The sequence below is a fragment of the Schistocerca cancellata genome, chromosome 12 (genome assembly GCF_023864275.1).
Source record: "Schistocerca cancellata isolate TAMUIC-IGC-003103 chromosome 12, iqSchCanc2.1, whole genome shotgun sequence".
Lineage (NCBI taxonomy): Eukaryota > Metazoa > Arthropoda > Insecta > Orthoptera > Acrididae > Schistocerca > Schistocerca cancellata.
Window position 1 is genome coordinate 34195806 of NC_064637.1, and position 20486 is coordinate 34216291.

Below are 20486 nucleotides of genomic sequence, written 5' to 3' on the forward strand. Positions count from 1 at the left end.
CATTTTTGTAAAGAAACTGTGTGATTTACACACCAAATGGTGGATTGCTACAGGAGAGCCCTGCGGTCACAAATAACTGTGAGGAGCACGTACCGTGATATGGAGCAGGTCATTACAGAGCTTGTGGCAACCATGACAGACACCATGTGTGGTCTGCTTCTTGATGAGAAACACACCCTATGTGAGTATGGCTTGCCAGGAATTTTATCTCCTTTTTACAGCTGTACCAAGGAAATTTTTCTTTTGATATTATTTACCATCTGACACTGATTTCTAAAAGCTTATGACACTCACTTGGCTTGAGATGTTGGAGTTGGCAGCCAGGTGTGCGTGAGTTGTACTTGCTTGTGTGTATGAAAAGTGTGTGTGGCTCTCTTACTGATGAAGGCTGTGACCAATAGCTTTACGTAGGTGCCTTAATCATGCCCGTCTGCAACTTAACGTGTCTTCTTTATGGTAAGTAACAACCTGTCTTTCCCAACACTACTGTAAATTACTAGAACATTCTATGTATGTATTAACAGGAGCACACACTACTGAGGCAGCAGTTCAGCTCCATGTCTACTTTTGTGTTTCAGTGTGACGTGTTATAGCTGATATAGTTCCCACCATGCTGAAGGGGATATGAAATGGAATGATCACATATGTTCCCTTACGGGTGAAGCTGGTGGTAGACATTGGTTTATTAGTAGACCACTGGGAAAGTTCAAGCAGTCTACAAAAGTGATTGCTTACAAATTAATCATGCAACCCATCCTAGAATATTGCTCAAGTGTGTGGGACTCATGCCAGATAGGACTAACAGGGGATATTGAACATACAGAGAAGAGCAGCACGAATGGTCACACGTTTGTTTAATCCATTGGACTGTGTCACAGAGATACTGAAGGAACTGAACTGGCGAACTTTTTAAGACAAACATAAAGTATCTCGAGAAAGTCTATTACAGTTTCAAGAACCAGTTTTAAATGATTACTCCCTATGTATCACTAACATAGGGATCATGAGGATAAGATCAGAATAATTACTGCAAGCACAGAGGCATTCAAACGATCATTCTTTCCATGGTCCACGTGTGAATGGAACAGGAAGAAACCCTAATAACGGGTACCGTGGGATGTATGCTCTGCCATGCACCTCATGGCAGTATGCAGAGTACAGATATAGATGGCACCTCTGTGCAGAGATGAGGGAGGGATGGAGGGAGGGAGGAAGAAAGCAAGCACACAACTGGAAAATGGGAAAGGGGATGAGGTTTGCTTCTATATGGTGTGTGGTGGTAGAAAGGGCAAACACTTCTGATACCACCCAAGCCTCACTACGTCTTGCTTCAGACAACAATAAATAAAAACTGCCTGACTGCTGAAGTACGGCCACATCACAAACACAAGGAGAGCACTTATTGCCGTGTTGCTGTTCACTGTTATTCACAGCAATTCATCCAAATGGAAATGAAATATTGTCAGCTGTTGGCAGATAGTACAGGGGACACGCGTAGGATGCTTCATAACTGGGCCAGCTTCCGATGCGATGTGCGCCATAGTTCTCGTGAGCAATCCTGCTCTCTTAACTGGTACTGGATTTCAGATTCTACATAAAAATAATTATTGTTTTAGGTTTACACAAACTTACATCATTGAATACGGAGAACTTACTTTCCTCACCGCATCTACTTTACTTTTTACAAAATATCGCCATTTATTTTCAGTTGCACCAGTATAAATCAACAACACAGCCTCACGATATCATTCAGCCATATGTTTGCAATGTCTGTGCTGTAAGTAAATGGTGCTAAAACAAATGCTGTAGCACACTTCCTTGCACAACGGCACACGGAAGTACCATTTGTGCAGCTATACGAAACAAAAAAATGGGTGCTTACGAGGAAAGAAAGTTCTGCACATTCCAGATTCTGCCATCACAGACACAGAACCCCACATTCGACAAGACAGAGAAAATTAAGGTCTTACATCAGGTGACGGAGTCTGCAGGTTTGCCGGAAAGTAGCCAGTTGCTGTCGGGGTCAAGTCATTTATCCGGTAACAGGAAGCGATTCCACCGATTATTCTGCTGAAGATGGCACTGTGGGCAAACAAAAGACATGAACACACAATGCAGGAGTGTTTAACATATATTTACTGAGAGTAGCTACGAACAAGACAATTCTCAACCCTACGTGCTCGAGACTGTAGCCAAATATTCTCTGTCAGCGACAATACTACTCTCGTCAAGGGAAAAATATGACTCTCTTACAGCAAAGTACAGTCACAGCTTGGATTGCTGTAAGCTGAGAATAGGGAAGAGCCCAACGACTCAGAAGCTCATAGCTCATTCTCTGTCTCGGTCACACACAGTGCAAAATTCCGCTTTGTTACAACATTACCTTATAGATTGTGTAAGGGTTGTGGGAAGTAATGTTAAAAGTATAGAAGCTGAGGTTGCTTGTGAGTGGATAGAATATTCTGCATGTAATGAAAATAATTTGAAGAGGGAAAGTGATTAGTGGTCTCTGTTGACCCTTTGCTGCAGGGAAGTGACAGTGCAGGTCATGAATGAAAAAACAGCAATAGAGGCTCATGGATGTACCCCTGTGATGTTATAAATATTTAATGGAGATGTTAAAGACAATAGCATCCAACTGCCATGGCAGTAATTATATCTCAGTGTAGTAGTAGTAGTAGTAGTAGTAGTAGTACAACTGACAGGGAGGTCACGCCTACAGTTAAATGTCAAACAGTGCGATAATCGTTATGTAGAAACGGGCTCATACCACATATTTTATAGATATTCGAAGGGTAAGGTGAAGTGTTTTGGACAGTCCTTGGGCTAGGGAACACTTGTATACCTAACAGAAAGATTGTCTTGCTGTAACTATCCTACAGTACAAGGTCAAAGAATAACTATTACACACACTTCCTCCAGCTGCGACAAATGGATCAAGTTGGTCAGTTCTTTTTGCATTGTGTGTGGTCTATGGTGTTCCTCAAGGGGCTCATGAAGGCACCATTTAGCTCATGGGCAGTTCTGGAGAAAACTAAAAAAAACATGGTTTTCGGGTGCCAAAACTGAGCTGTGGGCTCGAAGATGACTTTGCACAGTAAATGATTGTCATTTTTACAATGTATCCCTAAGATCCTGATCTCTAACAACGTTGAAAATTTTCCTTTATCTTTATCCCTTTCAGAGATACTGCTGTTCAGTTACCCTACATCAACATATTACATACATACATAAAATTAAATGAGATGAAATCTAAATAATAAATAAGCACAGAAAATTGTTTGATTTGTAGTGGTATATTCTCAAGGCATTTATCTAGTGGAGTACCAGCTACCTCATCCTAACTTCCTTAGCACCTTTAAAAATTTCCCAAAAATTTTGACGTGTAAATATATTTGTGCTTTTTTTACGTTGATTGAGAAGGAGACAGTGGCAGAGGAGATGAGACAGAAAAGTAATAAGTACTGGAAAACTGTAGACAGTGGTTGTGATATAGAAAAAGTGAAAGAGACAATGGCAGTGCGATATAGAGGGGAGAGGAGGGAGGGGGGAGGGGGGGAACAGTGGCAGTGGAACATAGTTACCAGTGACAGAACAGTGCTACAAAAAGAGTGAAGGAGATGGTGCCAGTGAGAGAAGGAGAAAGTGCAAGTGGGTGAGAGCCACTGATAATGAGTCAATGACAATGAGGAAGAGAGATTGATAGTGAGAAGAGCCACCAGCAGTGGGAACGAATGAATGAGATAGTAGCAGCAAGACAGAGATGATGACAGTAAGAGGTGACAGTAGTAGTAGTAGTAGTAGTAGTAGTAGACAGAACGAAGGAGACTGTGGCTGTGAGACAGGAGATGGTGACACACAGACACAAAGAGATAATAACAATGAGCTGGGAACAGTGACTGAATGAGTGAGAGAGAGAGAGAGAGAGAGAGAGAGAGAGAGAGAGAGAGGGGGGGGGGGGGGGGGGGGGGGGGCATGTGGGAGTGGATGGGAAAAAGCGAAGGACTGTGGGTGTGAGTGAGTTACAATTAGGGGAGCTTGTCAGAGTAAGGTGTGTTGCATGTTAAAAAGAGTGCAAATATGTTCACATGCCAAGTTGTAGTAGTAGTAGTAGTAGTAGTAGTGGTGGTGGTGGTGGTGGTGGTGGTGGTGGTATTCTGCCTGATGGCAGGTCTTGTCATGGGTTAAACCTCTTCCAGTTTTGCGAAATTTTTAAAGGTGCTAACAAGGGAACCTCCCCATCGCACCCCCCCTCAGATTTAGTTGTAAGTTGGCACAGTGGATAGGCCTTGAAAATCTGAACACAGATCAATCGAGAAAACAGGAAGAAGTTTTGTGGAACTAAGAAAAAAATAAGGAAAATATACAAACTGAGTAGTCCATGCGCAAGATAAGCAATATCAAGGATAGTGTGAGCTCAGGAATGCCGTGGTCCCGTGGTTAGCGTGAGCAGCTGCGGAACGAGAGGTCCTTGGTTCAAGTCTTCCCTTGAGTGAAAAGTTTACTTTACTTTCTTTCGCAAAGTTATGATCTGTCCGTTAGTTCACTGACGTCTCTGTTCACTGTAATAAGTTTAGTGTCTGTGTTTTGCGACCGCACCGCAGTATCGTGTGATTAGTAGACGAAAGGACGTGCCTCTCCAATGGGAACCGAAAATATTTGATCGCAAGGTCATAGGTCAACCGATTCCTCCACAGGAAAACACGTCTGATATATTCTATACGACACTGGTGACGGCATGTGCGTCACATGACAGGAATATGTTGTCGACCCACCTAGCTTGTACACTTGGCGAAGGGGTAAAAAGATTCTTCTACATTGCCCGATTTAGGTTTTCTTGTGCATGTGATAATCACTCCCAAAAAAGTGATGAAAACATAAGAGTGTGTCACATAAACTGCAACAAATGAATGCAACAGTTTCACAGTCGCACAGTTTTCCCTGTGCTCTTTCAAAACATATGTTTTTAACGTTTTCAAATTTTTCCGTGTGTAGGCCGTCAAATCCTGCATATGTCCAAGCAAATCTGAACATGTGCTGGAATTTTGGAGAGCGAAGTTGATTATGTGTGAGTGCCTGAACTTTGATAATTGTCTGAAAATAAAAAATTAAACTTTTCACACCAGGGAAGACTTGAACCAAGGACCTCTCGTTCCGCAGCTGCTCACGCTAACCACAGGACCACAGCGCTCTTCAGCTCACCCTATCCTTGATGTTGCCTATCTTGCGCATGGACTAGTCAGTTTGTATATTTTGCTTATTTTTTTCATAGTTCCACACAACTTCTTCCTGTTTTCTCGATTGATCTGTGTTCAGTTTTTCAAGGCCTATCCACTGTGCCAAGTTATAACTAAATCTGAGGTGGGTGCGATAGGGAGGTTCCCTTGTAAGAAACGTAGAGTGAGGTAGCTGGTACCGACTTTTCAGTCAGAGTCTTTTACACAGAAACATATTAGTCTTTTCTCCCTCTCTGATTGAGCATTTTTGCACTTTTCTGCAGTTATCATTTATTTGTAAATGTGACTATTTAGCTAATAAAAAAGTGCTACTGTGTAACGATATATACCCCAAGAACAAAATACAGTACTTCTCCTGACACACATCTATAAACACAAGATCTTTTAAGCTCCATAACAAATTATTTTTCTGAAAAAATCTCATTTCCCAACACAGTGATCTTGAAAGTTGACAACATGACATCTGAACGATTTTGCTGTGCTTGTAACAACCAGATGCCTGTGGTTAAAGCACCTATACAAAAAGAGCACTCCAGACTGTTGCAGAATCAGGGTGTGATGAGTTTAAAGCATCTGTTGGCTGACTTAGCAAGTTTAGTAGAAGGTGCAACACCTCTTTCTGAGATGTGTGAGGCCTGTCTGATGTAGCCGATAAAAACATTGTGTTGGAGTTTGGTAAAAGATAGCTGGCATCTGCAAAGGTTATGAAGGAAAACGTGTTTAACAGCGATGAGACTACTCTCTTCTTTTGAGCTCTACCCAGTAAGACAACATCCTCCAGAGATAAAAAATGGATGAGAAGAAAAATATTGAAAGAAAGACTTGCTGTCTGACTGTGTGCCAATATGATAGGTGAATTTAAAAAAACCTGCAGCACCAGGTAAGGCCTAAAAATTTTAACTGGTTTAGCTTTAATAACTTTAACAAGGAGGTAGTAGTCAAAATTCTGCACATGGATGACAGGGAAATAATGAATAACTCGTTATTGGCATTTAATTGGAAAATTGGAAAGAAAAACAGGAAAGTGATCATTTCTGGACAATGCTACATTGCACTATAATGCCCACACCATGCACTTTTGTTGTGGTTCTTTGCAACTGAATATTATGTCTCACAAATTGCTAATCTGTACCACTGACAATTCAAAATCTGGTATTTATTTCTTAATTTTTATTGTTTGTATCAGAATTTATTTTATTTTATCTCAAAAAATTGTGTCAGTTTCATGAAAAGGGTAGTTGCTGAGTCACAGATAGGCACAACTGCTATGCTAACATTAGCCAAGTCAATACGAGGAAATTACATCAAATTAGCATACTTACTAAGCATCTTCTTCCAGGAACTTGGGGTTCAGTATCTCGGATATCTCATCACTGAAATTAAAAAAATATATTTGATCAACTAACAAGGACTGTTAAATACTACATGTGTAATAATTAAATGCTTCTGACAGTAATTAAATAAAAATAAATTTCTATCAAAATCTCTTTTCACATCTCAGGATATAAGTATTCTAATGGTAGAAAATCCAGGATGGTATGTAACAATATTATGAAAAGGGGAGTTGCTGAGTCACAGATAGCCACAACAAAAAGACTGACAGAAAGCAAGATTTTTTGCCTTTGTCAAAAACAGGCAACACACACACACACACACACACACACACACACACACACACACACACACACACACGTTCGTGCGCGCGCACGCACTACTCACACACACAACCACAGTCTCTGGCTGCTGTGGATGTTATTTATTTTCAACGAAGGCCTTGTTGGCTGTAAGCTCACTTTATGACAGCCTTTTTTGTTGCACCTATCTGCGACTCAGCATCTCCACTATATAGTGAGTATTAATGCAAATATTATTACATTTAGTCACAACAACCCTTCTCGACATAGTGACTACGCTGGGGATCAGTCTGTTGCCTTTCTGCTCAATGGGGCAAGTTACAGCAATAGTTGAAATCACCACAACAATGGAATGAGAACAATGATTAACCATTTAAATGACACTGGTTTAAATGCTGTTTATTACATTATTACAAGGATTTGACTATGTTGGTGTTAATATATTCCAAACAGTTTCTTTGATAACTATCTAAATTACATATCTAAATCAGTAGACTTGAGATATTGGCAAAAAAGAGCATAAGGTTATGAATATTTACCACTAGCCTTTGAGGCACTTGCCTTCAGAGCTGGTTTTGTGTTCAGCTAGGATTGGACACCTGTAATTTCACTATTCTGATATAAATGAGGATAAATTCCATGCACAGTAACATTTCCTACATTGTAAGATATTAAATCAATATGGAAGTCATTTATAAGCATATTTACAGTTAAGTTTCTTCCGCACCAAACATGTTAGCAAACAGAGTGTTGTGAGCTCAGTTCTCAGTTACATCCAATTTTACTGATTATATGCTGTGAAATGCTTCTTAATGTACAACAAAGAACGAACATTGCAGATGATATTGTTTCAGAAATTACCTCAAAAATGTTAGCTGATGAGGTATTATAAATTATTTCTGCTGACAGTGCATATGTAGAATGATTACTGAAGATATGGAACATTACCAAAATAGTTTATGCACACACACTTTAACATAACAGGCATACTACTTACCCACCTTTGGTTGGTTTTTACAGAGGGACCATACTGAAATACATGAATATTTCTTTCTGATCTATAAGGATGACATCCTGGAGGTGGTATGGTTCCACGACAGATGAAGTTTTTGTTGACCATTTAATCAAATGCTGGGAAGAGGTTGCAGAAGAGCGTGCAGAAGATTCAAACTTTGGAGGAGACTCTGATGCAGACAATGTAGCTCAGTTACTAAAGTCTGAAACACTACTGTGCTAACGGAAGGTAGTGTGGGTAACAGTGTGAAATGGACCAGTGAGTGAAACATCTAGTAAAGATGTGGTGGGTGTGTAGACTGTTTGCCTGTGCTTGAAGAAGCATTTTATGAATGCCATGAAAGTGATTGATACTGGACAGCCTACAAATGTGGATATACATGCATTGTCGAAAGTTGGTTATGAATCCCAGTCCTGTCATCCTGAGGATATACGTTTAGTAACAGAAATAGAAATTGCTAATTTCCTGCAGATTTTTCCACCTTTTTCAGTGTAAATTTTGGCTCCTGATTCATTGGTATTAATAATTACCACCGCATAACTTGTGTTGGACTTAGAATTATAAAATAAATTGAGCAGTTTTCTGATTACTATTACCATAGAGTACTTACTGACATGACTGCTATTGTGGGCAGAATGTTTTGTCACTTAAAGGTTTAAAGGTCACTTAAATGAAATTTAGTGTCAATATACACTCCTTACAGTAGTGTAACATGGCAAATCATTAATTAACAACAAAAATTTTTGACCAATCTTTGACAATAAATGTGACTGTATAGGTAAAAAAAATCAACTCACCAAGCGGCAAAAGGAGAACATATGCACAAAAAGGTTTAACTGTGCACGCTTTTGGAGCCAGTGGCTCCTTCTTGTGGCAGAAGAGTTGAAGGGGAAGAAAGAGAGGTGAATGGGAAGGACTAGTGAGGTTTATGAAAAAGGATACAGTTTGGAAAAGTCACCCAGAACCCCAGGTCAGGGGAGACTTACCAGACGGGGTGAGAAGGAAAGACTGTCCGGGACTGCACTGTACGAGATTTGAAAACTGGAGAGCTCAAAGGTGGAAGACTTAGCTTTTCACTCTTATTAACTCGTGCTCAATGTTTTAGCAGTAATTTCTGTTTAGCATATTACCCTGTCTACCACCTTTAAGCTCTCAGTTTTTCAAATCCCGTACAGTGCATTCCCCAACAATCAGTCTTTCCTTCTCATCCTGTCCAATAAGTCTCCCCCGACTGACTTTTCCAAACAGTACCCCTTTTCCTAAATATCTCCAGTCCTTTTTCTTCACCCCTCTTCCTTCCCCTTCAACTCTTCTGCCTGAAGAACGTGCCGTGGGCTCTGAAAGCTTGCACAGTTACACCTCTGTGTGTGTGTGTGTGTGTGTGTGTGTGTGTGTGTGTGTGTGTGTTTTTTCTGCCACCACTTGGTGAGCAGATTTTTTTTTTTTATCTATCCAGCCACATTAAATCATCAATTAAGTTCGAGTTAAGACTCCCTAACAGAAACTCATTGTAAATCTGAATTAAGGCATTCAGAGTGAGACAAATTCATATTTAACCAAACAGTACGAATGCACATATACAACAGGCTCTACAGTGTTTAAGCTGAAGGAGGTCTTTGTCCTAATCTGTACTCCACTTTCTGTGGTACAGTGGATCATGCGTAGTATGGTGAGCCAGCACCGTTTTCCTCTTTTCCTGTTCCTTTTGCTGATGTAAGAAAAGGTTGTCCGTAAATCTTTGTAAGCACCTACATTCCTCTAATTTTTCACTCTCAGTCATTATCTGAATAAGAGGGAGGATGCAATATGTTCCTTGAACCTTATTCAAGTCTTGGTTCTCAGAATTTTGGTAGTAATGCTTTCTGTGATGTACAGCTTCCTTCCACTGGGTTTTGTCAATCATTACTGGGAAGGTATCATACTGAATGAGCACACAAAGGACAAAACGCACAGCTCCTCCTCCAATATTTTCCTTTTCTCTTGTTAATCCAGTACACTAACAGTCCTCGACTGAATAACAATTCTCAAAACACGAGTGGACGAGGGCTTTATCAGCGATCTCTTCCGTGGATGAACTGCACATACATTTTAAGTTTTTATAATAAATCTGGGCCTGTAATCTGCCTTTTCCACAACTGGATACGTGAGGTTGTTCCATCTTAAATCACTCTTAGCAGATATTAGTATATACTCTACAGTTTTAACTTGTTTGAGGAACTGAACGTCAATCATTAAGCCACGAGGTACGGGTATATTCTTCTGTTTACAAGGCATAAATTACACTTTTCAATTTTGAGAAATGGTTGCCAACTTTTGAATGAGCCCTTGGGTTTCACTACACATTTAATTTACTACAGTGTGAAAGTGGCATTTTAGAAACAATAGAAATGATAAAGGAACAAACTAAATTTGTGATACACATAAGGTGACGATAATTGAAGATCCATTCTTTCAGTCTGGATGTACACAGCCTCAATCTCTTATGGGAACCCAAAGTGGTGAAGGAGGTTTTCACAGGTAGGTCACACTACCCTATTAGTGTATAATTTCACTGAAAACCTTTAAATAAACTAGTGATAGAGACGCAAAGAAGAGCTGAAAGATGAAAGTGGGATGTGGGAGGGGAGATGACTGCTTCACAATAACCAGAAAATGCTAAAGAATGATATTTCCGTAAACTGAATTATTCATTCTTCAAAATTTGTTTCCAGTGTACTGTATACCTTTACACCACCAGAGTATCAGGTGCAGGAAAAAATACCACAACCATAGTAGAAATAAAATTTCTCACAGAAGAAATACTGTATCAGATATAAAAATGTTACTACACAATTTTTTCTGAAGGTATTGGTCTCAAGTGTACATTCATACAGAAGTGAAAAGTCGGCAATAAACAGTTCAGACTACAAGAGCAAAGAAATTTTGAAATGTGGTTCTACAGAAGAATGTTGAAAATTAGATGGGTGTGTCAAATAACCAATGAAGTAGTACTGAATCACACTGGGGGAAAAGACACATTCTGAGACATCAAGGGATCATCCACTTACAAGGAGAGGTCCCCAACTGAGGGATTGACTTTTTGAAACCATCTATACGGTGATGTAGGTTAAAACCCCAGGTATATATAAATTCTAAATTACATATGATGCTCCGCAGTTTAAAAATAAAAACTCTAATCAAATTGGTTGCATAGCGTAGTGGTTAATGTGCAGTCCTCACATGCAAAAGGTTGTGGGTTCAAATATAGTGTGGTGCCTCAAAATTTTTTATTTTAAAATGATTATGAACATGACTTTAACCATTATTTTTATTCAATTAATCATTTGAAATGAATCTTTGCGCATGTGAAAACAGAGTCCTATTTTTAAGAGGGGCCCTTATGGAGCACGGCCCTCTTCAGTTTTTTCATACTTATATTGAAAACTTGAGGATTTCAGATTACTGTTAAGGACAAACATTTACAGCTTATTAACATAGTTGGTGATAACTGAGTACACAGCATCAATGTCTTATAACAGTTCACTGTGTCACTGTCATGGCAATTGCTGTTCAAATTGCTGCTGCAGATGCAGTATGATGCACAAGAGCCTTACACTGAATACAATGATCTTCCCTTTTGGTAGTGCCACACGGCGGTCTGGAGCCTTATCTTGCAAGCACGCATTTTCACGACCACCACTGCCAATAATCATGTATGGTGGCTACATTCCTGCCAAGTCTTTTGCAGTACCGCAGAAGGAATATGCAGCTTCTCGTAGCCCTACTACACAACCTCTTTTAAACACAGTGAGGTTGGGTTAATAGTGTCTTTGTCGCCTTCAAGGCATTCTTGACTCACATCAACTCCTCACTTTCAATCCCACAGGTAACTAACGCTCACAACCATTACAACATGTATTTAAAGATAACATGATTTGCATCTGGTGCTACTAGCAGCACTCTTATGTGACTGATGCTAAATTTGAATAGATGAGGGCTGGTAGAAATCCTTGGGTAACAGAAGAGATATTGAATTTAATTGATGAAAGTAGAAAATACAAAAATGCAATACATGAAGCAGGCAAAAAGGAATACAAACGTCTCAAAAAGGAGATTGACAGGAAGTGCAAAATGGCTAAGCAGGGATGGGTAGAGGACAAATGTAAGGATTTAGAGGCGTATATCACTAGGGGTAAGATAGATACTGCCTACAGGAAAATTAAAGAGACCCTTGGAGAAAAGAGAACCACTTGAACGAATATCAAGAGCTCAGATGGAAACCCAGTTCTAAGCAAAGAAGGGAAAGCAGAAAGGTGGACGGAGTATATAGAGGGCCTATACAAGGGCAATGTTCTTGAGGACAATATTATGGAAATGGAAGAGGATGTAGATGATGATGAAATGGGAGATATGATACTGCGTGAAGAGTTTGACAGAGCACTGAAAGACCTGAGTCGAAACAAGGCCCCGGGAGTAGACATCATTCCATTAGAACTACTGATAACCTTGGGAGAGCCAGCCCTGACAAAATTCTACCGTCTGGTGAGCAAGATGCATGAGACAGGCGAAATACCCTCAGACTTCAAGAAGAATACAGTAATTGCAATCCAAAAGAAAGCATGTGTTGACAGATGTGAAAATTACCAAACTATCAGTTGAATAACTAATGGCTGCAAAATACTAACGTGAATTCTTTACCGACGAATGGAAACACTGGTAGAAGTCAACCTCGGGGAAGATTAGTTTGGATTCTGTAGAAATTTTGGGACACGCGAGGCAATACTGACCCTACAACTTACCGTAGGAGATAGATTAAGGAAAGGCAAGCCTACATTTCTAGCATTTGTAGACTTACAGAAAGCTTTTGACAATGTTGTCTGGAATACTCTCTTTCAAATTCTGAAGGTGGCAGGGGTAAAATACAGGGAGTGAAAGGCTATTCGCAATTTGTACAGAAACCAGATGGTAGTTGTAAGAGACAAGGGGCATGAAAGGGAAGGAGTGGTTGGGAAGGGAATGAGACAGGGTTGTAGCCTATCCCCAATGTTATTCAATCTGTATATTGAGCAAGCAGTAAAGGAAACAAAAAAAAATTGGAATAGGAATTACAGATCAGGGATTAAAGTTCACGGACAAGAAATAAAAACTCTGAGGTTTGTCAGTGACATTTTAATTCTGTCAGAGACAGAAATGGACCTGGAAGAGCAGCTGAACGGAAAGGACAGTGTCTTGAAAGGAGGGTACAAGATGAACATCAACAAAAGCAAAATGAGGATAATGGAATGTAGTCGAATTAAATCAGGTGGTGATGCGGGAATTAGATTAGGAAATGAGACGCTTAAAGTAGTAAATGAGTTTTGCTATTTGGGGAGCCAAATAAATGATAATGGTTGGAGTAGAGAGGATATAAAATGTAGACTGGCAATAGCAAGGAAAGCGTTTCTGAAGAAGAGAAATTTGTTAACATCGAGTATAGATTTAAGTGTCAGGAAGGCGTTTCTGAAAGCATTTGTATGGAGTGTAGCCATGTATAGAAGTGAAATGTGGACGATAAATAGTTTAGACAAGAGGAGAATAGAAGCCTTTGAAACGTGGTGCTACAGAAGAATGCTGAAGATTAGATGGGTAGATCACATAAGTAATGAGGAGGTATTGAATAGAATTGGGGAGAAGAGGAGTTTGTGGCACAATTTGACAAGAAGAAGGGATCGGTTGGTAGGACATGTTCTGAGGCATCAAGGGATCACCAATTTAGTATTGGAGGAGAGCGTGGAGAGTAAAATTCGTAGAGGGAGACCAAGAGGTGAATACACTAAACAGATTCAGAAGGATGTAGGCTGCAATGGGTACTGGGAGATGAAGAAGCTTGCACAGGATAGAGTAGCATGGAGAGCTGCATCAAACCAGTCTCTGGACTGAAGACCACCACAACAACAACAACAACAACAACATGATCGTTCAGATGTAGAAACACATCTACCAACTTTCATTTATGTTACACAACTCCTTTTCAGTGTTGAGATTTTTTTCTGTCAGTGTAATTGTTCATGGTGTCCAGGAAGGTGGGTGTAGTTTTGGAGGAAGTTGGGAAAGATAGTGTTCAATAGCGGCAAGGCTATGGAAACTGGAGGTGTTAGTGTAGAGAGAAGAGACAATGACTGTGACTGTGACAAATAGTGTGCTGGGTGGTACAAGAACAAGAACTGTGTTGTTATTCCATCCTGTGTATTACACTGTTTGATTATTCCTAGCTTCCAGAATTTTTATTTCCCTTCCTCAGTGGGGAAAGATGAATAGCTTACGGATGGTTGGATAGGAGGGGTAGATGACTCAAACCTCAGGCCAAGAATTTCGCCTCCTGTTGCTTATTGATGGCCAGACTCGTGTCCCCCCTCATGCTTTTACAGTGTCCTCAACTGTGGTTTCCTCTTTGCTATGATTATTAAAATTGTCAGAACTGATAGCCAACCCAACTAGGTGTCAATAAGCACACACAAAAATTTAAAATACTTTTCACGCCAAATTAAAGTAAGTTAAAAAGATGCTTAACATCTACTAGGAAGGTTTTTTCCTCATTAAAACCTAAAGCCCACCTATTTTTTCAGCCTCTTAATAATTTCCTGCAGTTTGTGTGTTACACATGGAAGTCAGACAGAAATTCAAGAAACTGAGCAAAAGGAAGAAACATTTCAACTGACACTTTACTGTGGGTATAATGCTACTGATACAGAAGATGGCAGAAAGTGACACACAAAAACTACCTCACTGGAAGATGTTACCTGTAAGTAGTAATCTAACAGAACATTACTAACACTTAAACAGCCTTCTTAGGGGGATGATTTTATTCGAGGGGAAAGACTTCCTTATACTCCTCATTTGTGAAGTTTAAGGGCAGCCTACTATCTCAAAGTACCATTCAGGTTTTTGCTGCGACAAAACCTGTTTGTGCAGGAAAGTTGCTTCTACTGCCACTTGGTGCAGAGAACAGTGGCATCGGATTTCCTGAAAGAGCACTTCAGTAAGTATCAACGTTCGGTTGCTGTAATTTGTTAGCAAGTGCTAAAGAGTAGCAGCATTCAGTTATTCACTTTCAGTTTTTGGGTGGTAAATAGTGATATGAAGCCACAGGGAAACTCAATGGTGTTTATGGTGACCCTTCACAATCAAAAGCTGCCATATATATTGGTACAATGAATTTAAACACAGTCGAACATCAATTTTCAATGAGGGTCGCCCAGGATGTCAGGAAGATGTGGTTATTGACAAAATTACTGGAAAAGACTTCAACAAGAGTCTGATTGCCAAATGAAAGTAACAGAGGTCAAAACTGTGTCTTAAGAAATGGCAATAATATTTTGTGTGTTAAGTTGACAATGAAAATTTAGTTGGCCCGACAGAAGCAGCAGTTCCTGAAAGTGGACAACATGCGGATACAACTTTAAACTATGAATATGTGTTTGGAGCAATATGAACGTGGCTAAGACTTCTTGCATTGTTTAGTCACTGTCCAAGAGACCTGGATTCATCATGACTGGAAACATTATGGCAGCAACTTTTTGGGATGTAAAATATGAGATATTTTTGAAAAAAGGAAAATGACTGGGCAATACTACCATGAGACACTGTGCAACAATGCACAAAGTGTATCATCCAACACTCCCACACACACCCAAGCTGGCGCTCTGTAATTTTTTTCTCATTCACAAACCTGAAGAAAACACTTTCATATAAAAATAAATCTGCTCAAATGACGAAGTGGTCGCTGAGATAGAAGTGTACTTCAGAGAGCTTGACAATTACTACACTTTTTTTGAGAGGCAAGAAAAGATGTCCACGACAATGGGAAACGTATGCAGCCTCGAGAGGGAACTACAGGTTGGATTTAATTAAACTTTTGCTGCTTGAGAGCGCACCAATGAAAAATGAGTAATTGTAGGACAATGAAACATTGTGGAAACATTTGTATGGACACGTGGAAGAGAACTAATGGATAAATCACTGAAAGAAACACATTGTAATTTCCACATGAGAGGGTAATATTTGGTAACTGCCTAGCATGTTTACGTTCCAAGTTACAAACGCTGTTCAATACGAAGACCATCTGCATCCACAACAGCCTAGAACCGCACAGCTCGTGCACTACTTGAATATAGCAAATTGCACCTAGCATTCTAAGCCGCAGGAACAGTAACGTCAACAATTTGCAGTGGAATTGGCTGTTCGCTTCTCCAAGAAGCAATTCCCAAATCACCATTTAATTTTAACTTCCATAACGTGACCTCTGACCCCAGAATGAAAAGAGGACCTTTTCACATTCCTTTAATGCATCGACATTCATGAAGAGCAGCACCACTATTCCTATTGTTTTGATCAAACAGATTTACCAGTAAAGCCCTGCTTGCCTAGCCCAGACCCATGTTGACTGTAATTCCCACTGATGCCTGTGTTTCAAACCTATGTCACTGTACCAGTACTGGCACCTAACGGCAAGTCATGACACTAACACCGGAGTGCAAATCCTGAGGCGTACACTCTGAACATCGCTTCTATAAAGTTGGGTATCTGTATGGTAAATAATTTTCGATATACACTGGTTCAAACAGCAGAAGGTTAATTATAACCAATCTGCACATTGAACATTAATTAAGTTGTTGTTTTTTTTTTCGGGAAAAAAAGGAAGGCATCTCTTTTCCTAACACAGGTAATCACTGAATTTCCCCGCATAAGAAAGCCTCATGGCCTCCAGAACTCACAAAGGGGACCTGAATGACTGGTCCTCTTCGATTTTGAGTTGAAGGTCATGCCAGGATGTTAATTTTCTAAAGCAGCTTGATGCACTTCTTGAAAAAATTCTGTTTGAAGAAAATGCTTCAGTGCACTTCCAGGTCACAGGGAGGCAAGATGGCCCCGCACAATCTGATTGATCGGATTAAAAGAGGCGGAAAGGCACCAAGCTACAAAGTCATCAGTCCCTTGTTCTGAGTAGAACAATGCCACTAGTGTGAGAATACAATAAACAACACTGACAACTCAAATCGGAATGAAAGGAAAAATCACAACGATGAAGGGCAACAAACATGTAAATGGACAAAAGTGGACAAGAAAACCACAGAAACGCAAGAAACGGGATGAAGAGATTAAAACAACAAAGCAGATTACCACGGGTGGCTGACCACGACAAAACGGAGAAGCCAGCCACTCTGCAACACATTAAAACCTCCACCCTAGAAGCACTAGGGTGGAGGACACAGAGGGACAAAGGACATGTGCTAACACTTAGATCAAATGATAAAACCCACCCTCACGAATAAAACTTCAAACTAAATCAGCCAATGAGGCGTTGCCAGATAAAATTCACGGCAATGAGTCCGGTAACCCAAGATTTTGTCACTGGGCAGTCAAAGTGGGACAGTGCACCAGAATACGGGCCGCTGTCAACTGCGCACCGCACCGGCACTGAGGCAGGTCTCCACCGCACAGGAGGTAACCGTGGGTCGCCCAAGTGTGGCCAATGTGGAGCCAGCAGAGGACAACTCATTCCCTGCGAGAGGCCCACACCGAAGTCTTCCACATATTCGTAGCCTCCTTAATTACACGCAGTTGCTGTGTGTACTGTTATGCCATTCCAACTCCCAAAGTCGAAAACCCTACGGTGACAGTCAGAATGCAGGTCAGGTTCAGAGATGCCCATCTGCAGAAGCAGTTTCCGCGTAGGATATTTGCCCAGCCCGTCAGCAAGTTCGTCGCCCGGGATGCCGACGTGTCCTGGGGTCCACACAAACACCACTGAACGACGGGACGGGTCCGGGGCACAGACGGACTCCCGGACGGATGCCACCGAGGATGGCACGAGTAGCACTGGTCAGTAGCTCGTAGGCGGCTCGAGGAGTCGGTACACAGAAGAAACGACTCGCTAGGGCACAAGCGGATATACTGAAGTGCACGAGAGATGGCCACCAGCTCTGCAGTGAATACACTGCAGCCATCGGGCAAGGAATGTTGTTCAAAATGGCCTCTGTGGACTTAGGCGAAGCCAACACGACCACCAGCCATCGAGGCATCTGCGTAAACCCCTTCAGAGCCCCGGAACACGCCAAGAATCGAGAGGAAGTGACAGGGGAGAGCAGCAGGAGTAACTGAGTCCTCAGGGACATTCGAAAGGTCCATACGAATCTGCGGCCTAGGTGTACATCGTGGAGGTGTATGCGGACGGACCTGGATGGGATGTGGTAAAGGGAAGGACTCCAGTTCAGACAGAAGGGATCGCATGCGAACCGCAATCATTAGCCCCGACCTGGGCCGCCAGTGCGGGAGACGAATTGCCGCGGGTGGAAAAAGGAAACGGTAATTCGGATGCTCGAGAAACTATGAAGGTGTGCAACATAATTAGTGAGCAGTTGTGCACGTCAGATTTGCAACGGAGGGACTCCGGCCTCCACCAGGACGCCGGTCACCGAACTCGTCCTAAAAGCTCCCGTCGCCAGGCGAACGCCACAGTGGTGCACTGGGTCGAGTACACACAATGCTGAGGGTGCCGCCGAGCCATAAACCACTCACATAATCGAGGCAGGATTGGACAAGGGCTCTGTAGAGCTGCAGCAAAGTAGAGCGATCTGCACCGCAGTTGGTGTTCCTCAGGCAGCGGAGGGCACTGAGGTGCTGCCGACACTACTGGGGAGGGGGGGGGGGTTGCTCCCGAAGTAGGTGGTGCGGGAGCAACATGGAGGGAATTGCCGCCCCCCCCCCCCCCCCCCCCCAATCATCAAGGGAGCAGGTGTAGTCTCCGTATTCTGAGAGGTGACAGGAGCACAAGAAACTGATGGGACGACAACTGTTCTCGTAAGAAGAGGTCACAGCCACAGGATGTAGATGCTCAAATTTCCTCTTAGACTCAGTGGAGGTCAGTTGGTCCAGGGTCTTATATTTCAAGGTTTAAGCTCTCTTTCTGTAAAATCCTGCAGTCTGGCGAGCAAGGCGAACGGTAGCCCCCGCAGTTGACACAGACGGTAGGCGGGGCACTCGGAGCATCGGGATGCGACGGACATCCACAATCGCGACAGGTTGGGCCGGAAGTACAGTGGGAAGACGTATGGCAGAACTTCCGGCACTTAAAGCACCGCATCGAGGGAGGGATATACGGCTTGACGTTACAGCAGCAGACCGTCACCTTGACCTTCTCGGGCAATGTGTCATCCTCAAAGGCCAAGATGAAGGCACTGGTGGCAATCTGGTTATCCTGGGGACCCCAATGGACGTGGCAGATGAAACTAACACCTCACGCTCTAAATTGGCGTGCAGCTCGTCGTCCGACTGCAAAAGAAGGTCCCTGTGGAATATAATACCCTGGGCCATATTTAAGCTCTTATGAGGCTTGATGGTAACAGAACCATCCCCCTACTTGCCACAAGTGAGTAATGCCCATGGCTGGGCAGAGGATGCTGTTTTTATCAAAACTGACCCAGAGTGCATTTTGGACAAGCCCTCCACTTCCCCAAACTTGTCCTCCAAATGCTCCACATAAAACTGAGGCTTCACGGACGTGAAAGATTACCCATCTACTTTCATACATACGCAGTACCGGGGCGAATAAGCTTCACTGCCATCTGTAGCCTGGCGTTCCTCCCACGGTGTGGCCAGGGAGGGGAACAACTTGGGGTCATATTTCTTAGCACTGTAGTTAGACTTTGCCCGCTTAGAGACTGCTGGTGGCGGACCACCAGCAAGAGATGACGTACTACGTGTCATGGTGTGTCATCGGTCCTGATGCCACCCACTCCGACCAGGGACCCTCCCCACGGGTGCCACCCGGCCGCAGCAAGGGCCACCTGGCAGGATGACCATTGTCGGGAGTCCCGATGCCCCAGGGTGACGGGCACCTACTCCTCGGTATACGTGGGGAATTAATGGCGCAGGCATTGGCAGAGCGATCCCTGTGTTGTCAGGGGGCCACAACTGACAGGGTACGTGGCAGCTGCACCACAATGGACTGGCTACCGTGCTGGATATGAAGTGCAAAGTAGTCCACGGTCATCGTCGCCGCAAAAAGCGACACTGCATAGTGCACGGTGGAAAATGCACCCGGGAAGGCGTCCTAGCACAAGAGATGGAGAATGGGTGGGACAGCAATGCGACAACAAGAAAGTGGGCTAAAGATCTCAATGCACGATGGACACGATGCACCATGTGAGGTGCCCTTCCCCAATTGGCTCGCTCTTTGGGAAAATTTTGAAAAATGGAGGTCAAACCCTACAGGGGAACATCACAAACGCCGAAATGTGTGAGACTCCTTTTAGTCACCTCTTACGCCAGGCAGGAATGCCTTGGGGGCCTATTCTAACCCCCGGGCCCGCGGGGGGGGGGGGGGGGGGGGGGGGGTGTGGGGGGTGTGGGGGGGTGGACTGAATCTGCCTCACAGGTTAACGTTGAAGTTTACCACATTCAACTAGGTAATTACCGGGCTGGTACCCGTGTCCCACCCCAGATACACACTCTGTAAACACTTAGAAAACTCGAACGTGAGATCTACACTAAGCGCATCCGGCCATCAAATAGGATATATGTGAACCACAGATGGTAGGCAGGAACACGACAGCCCTAGATATTTAAAAGTCAATTCCTTCC

At 42.5% G+C, this 20486-nt stretch overlaps 1 protein-coding gene across 1 annotated transcript in view; it reads right to left on the reverse strand.

The window, feature by feature from the left end:
- Positions 1-20486, reverse strand: part of LOC126109424 (TBC1 domain family member 5) — a 161462-nt gene that overhangs the window by 97867 nt on the left and 43109 nt on the right. Inside the window, exons 6-7 of the mRNA XM_049914458.1 lie at positions 6560-6610; positions 1971-2082 (exon numbers count right to left, since the gene is read on the reverse strand). Of these exons, the coding sequence (XP_049770415.1) occupies positions 1971-2082; positions 6560-6610 (163 nt within the window). The remainder of the gene's footprint in view (positions 1-1970; positions 2083-6559; positions 6611-20486) is intronic.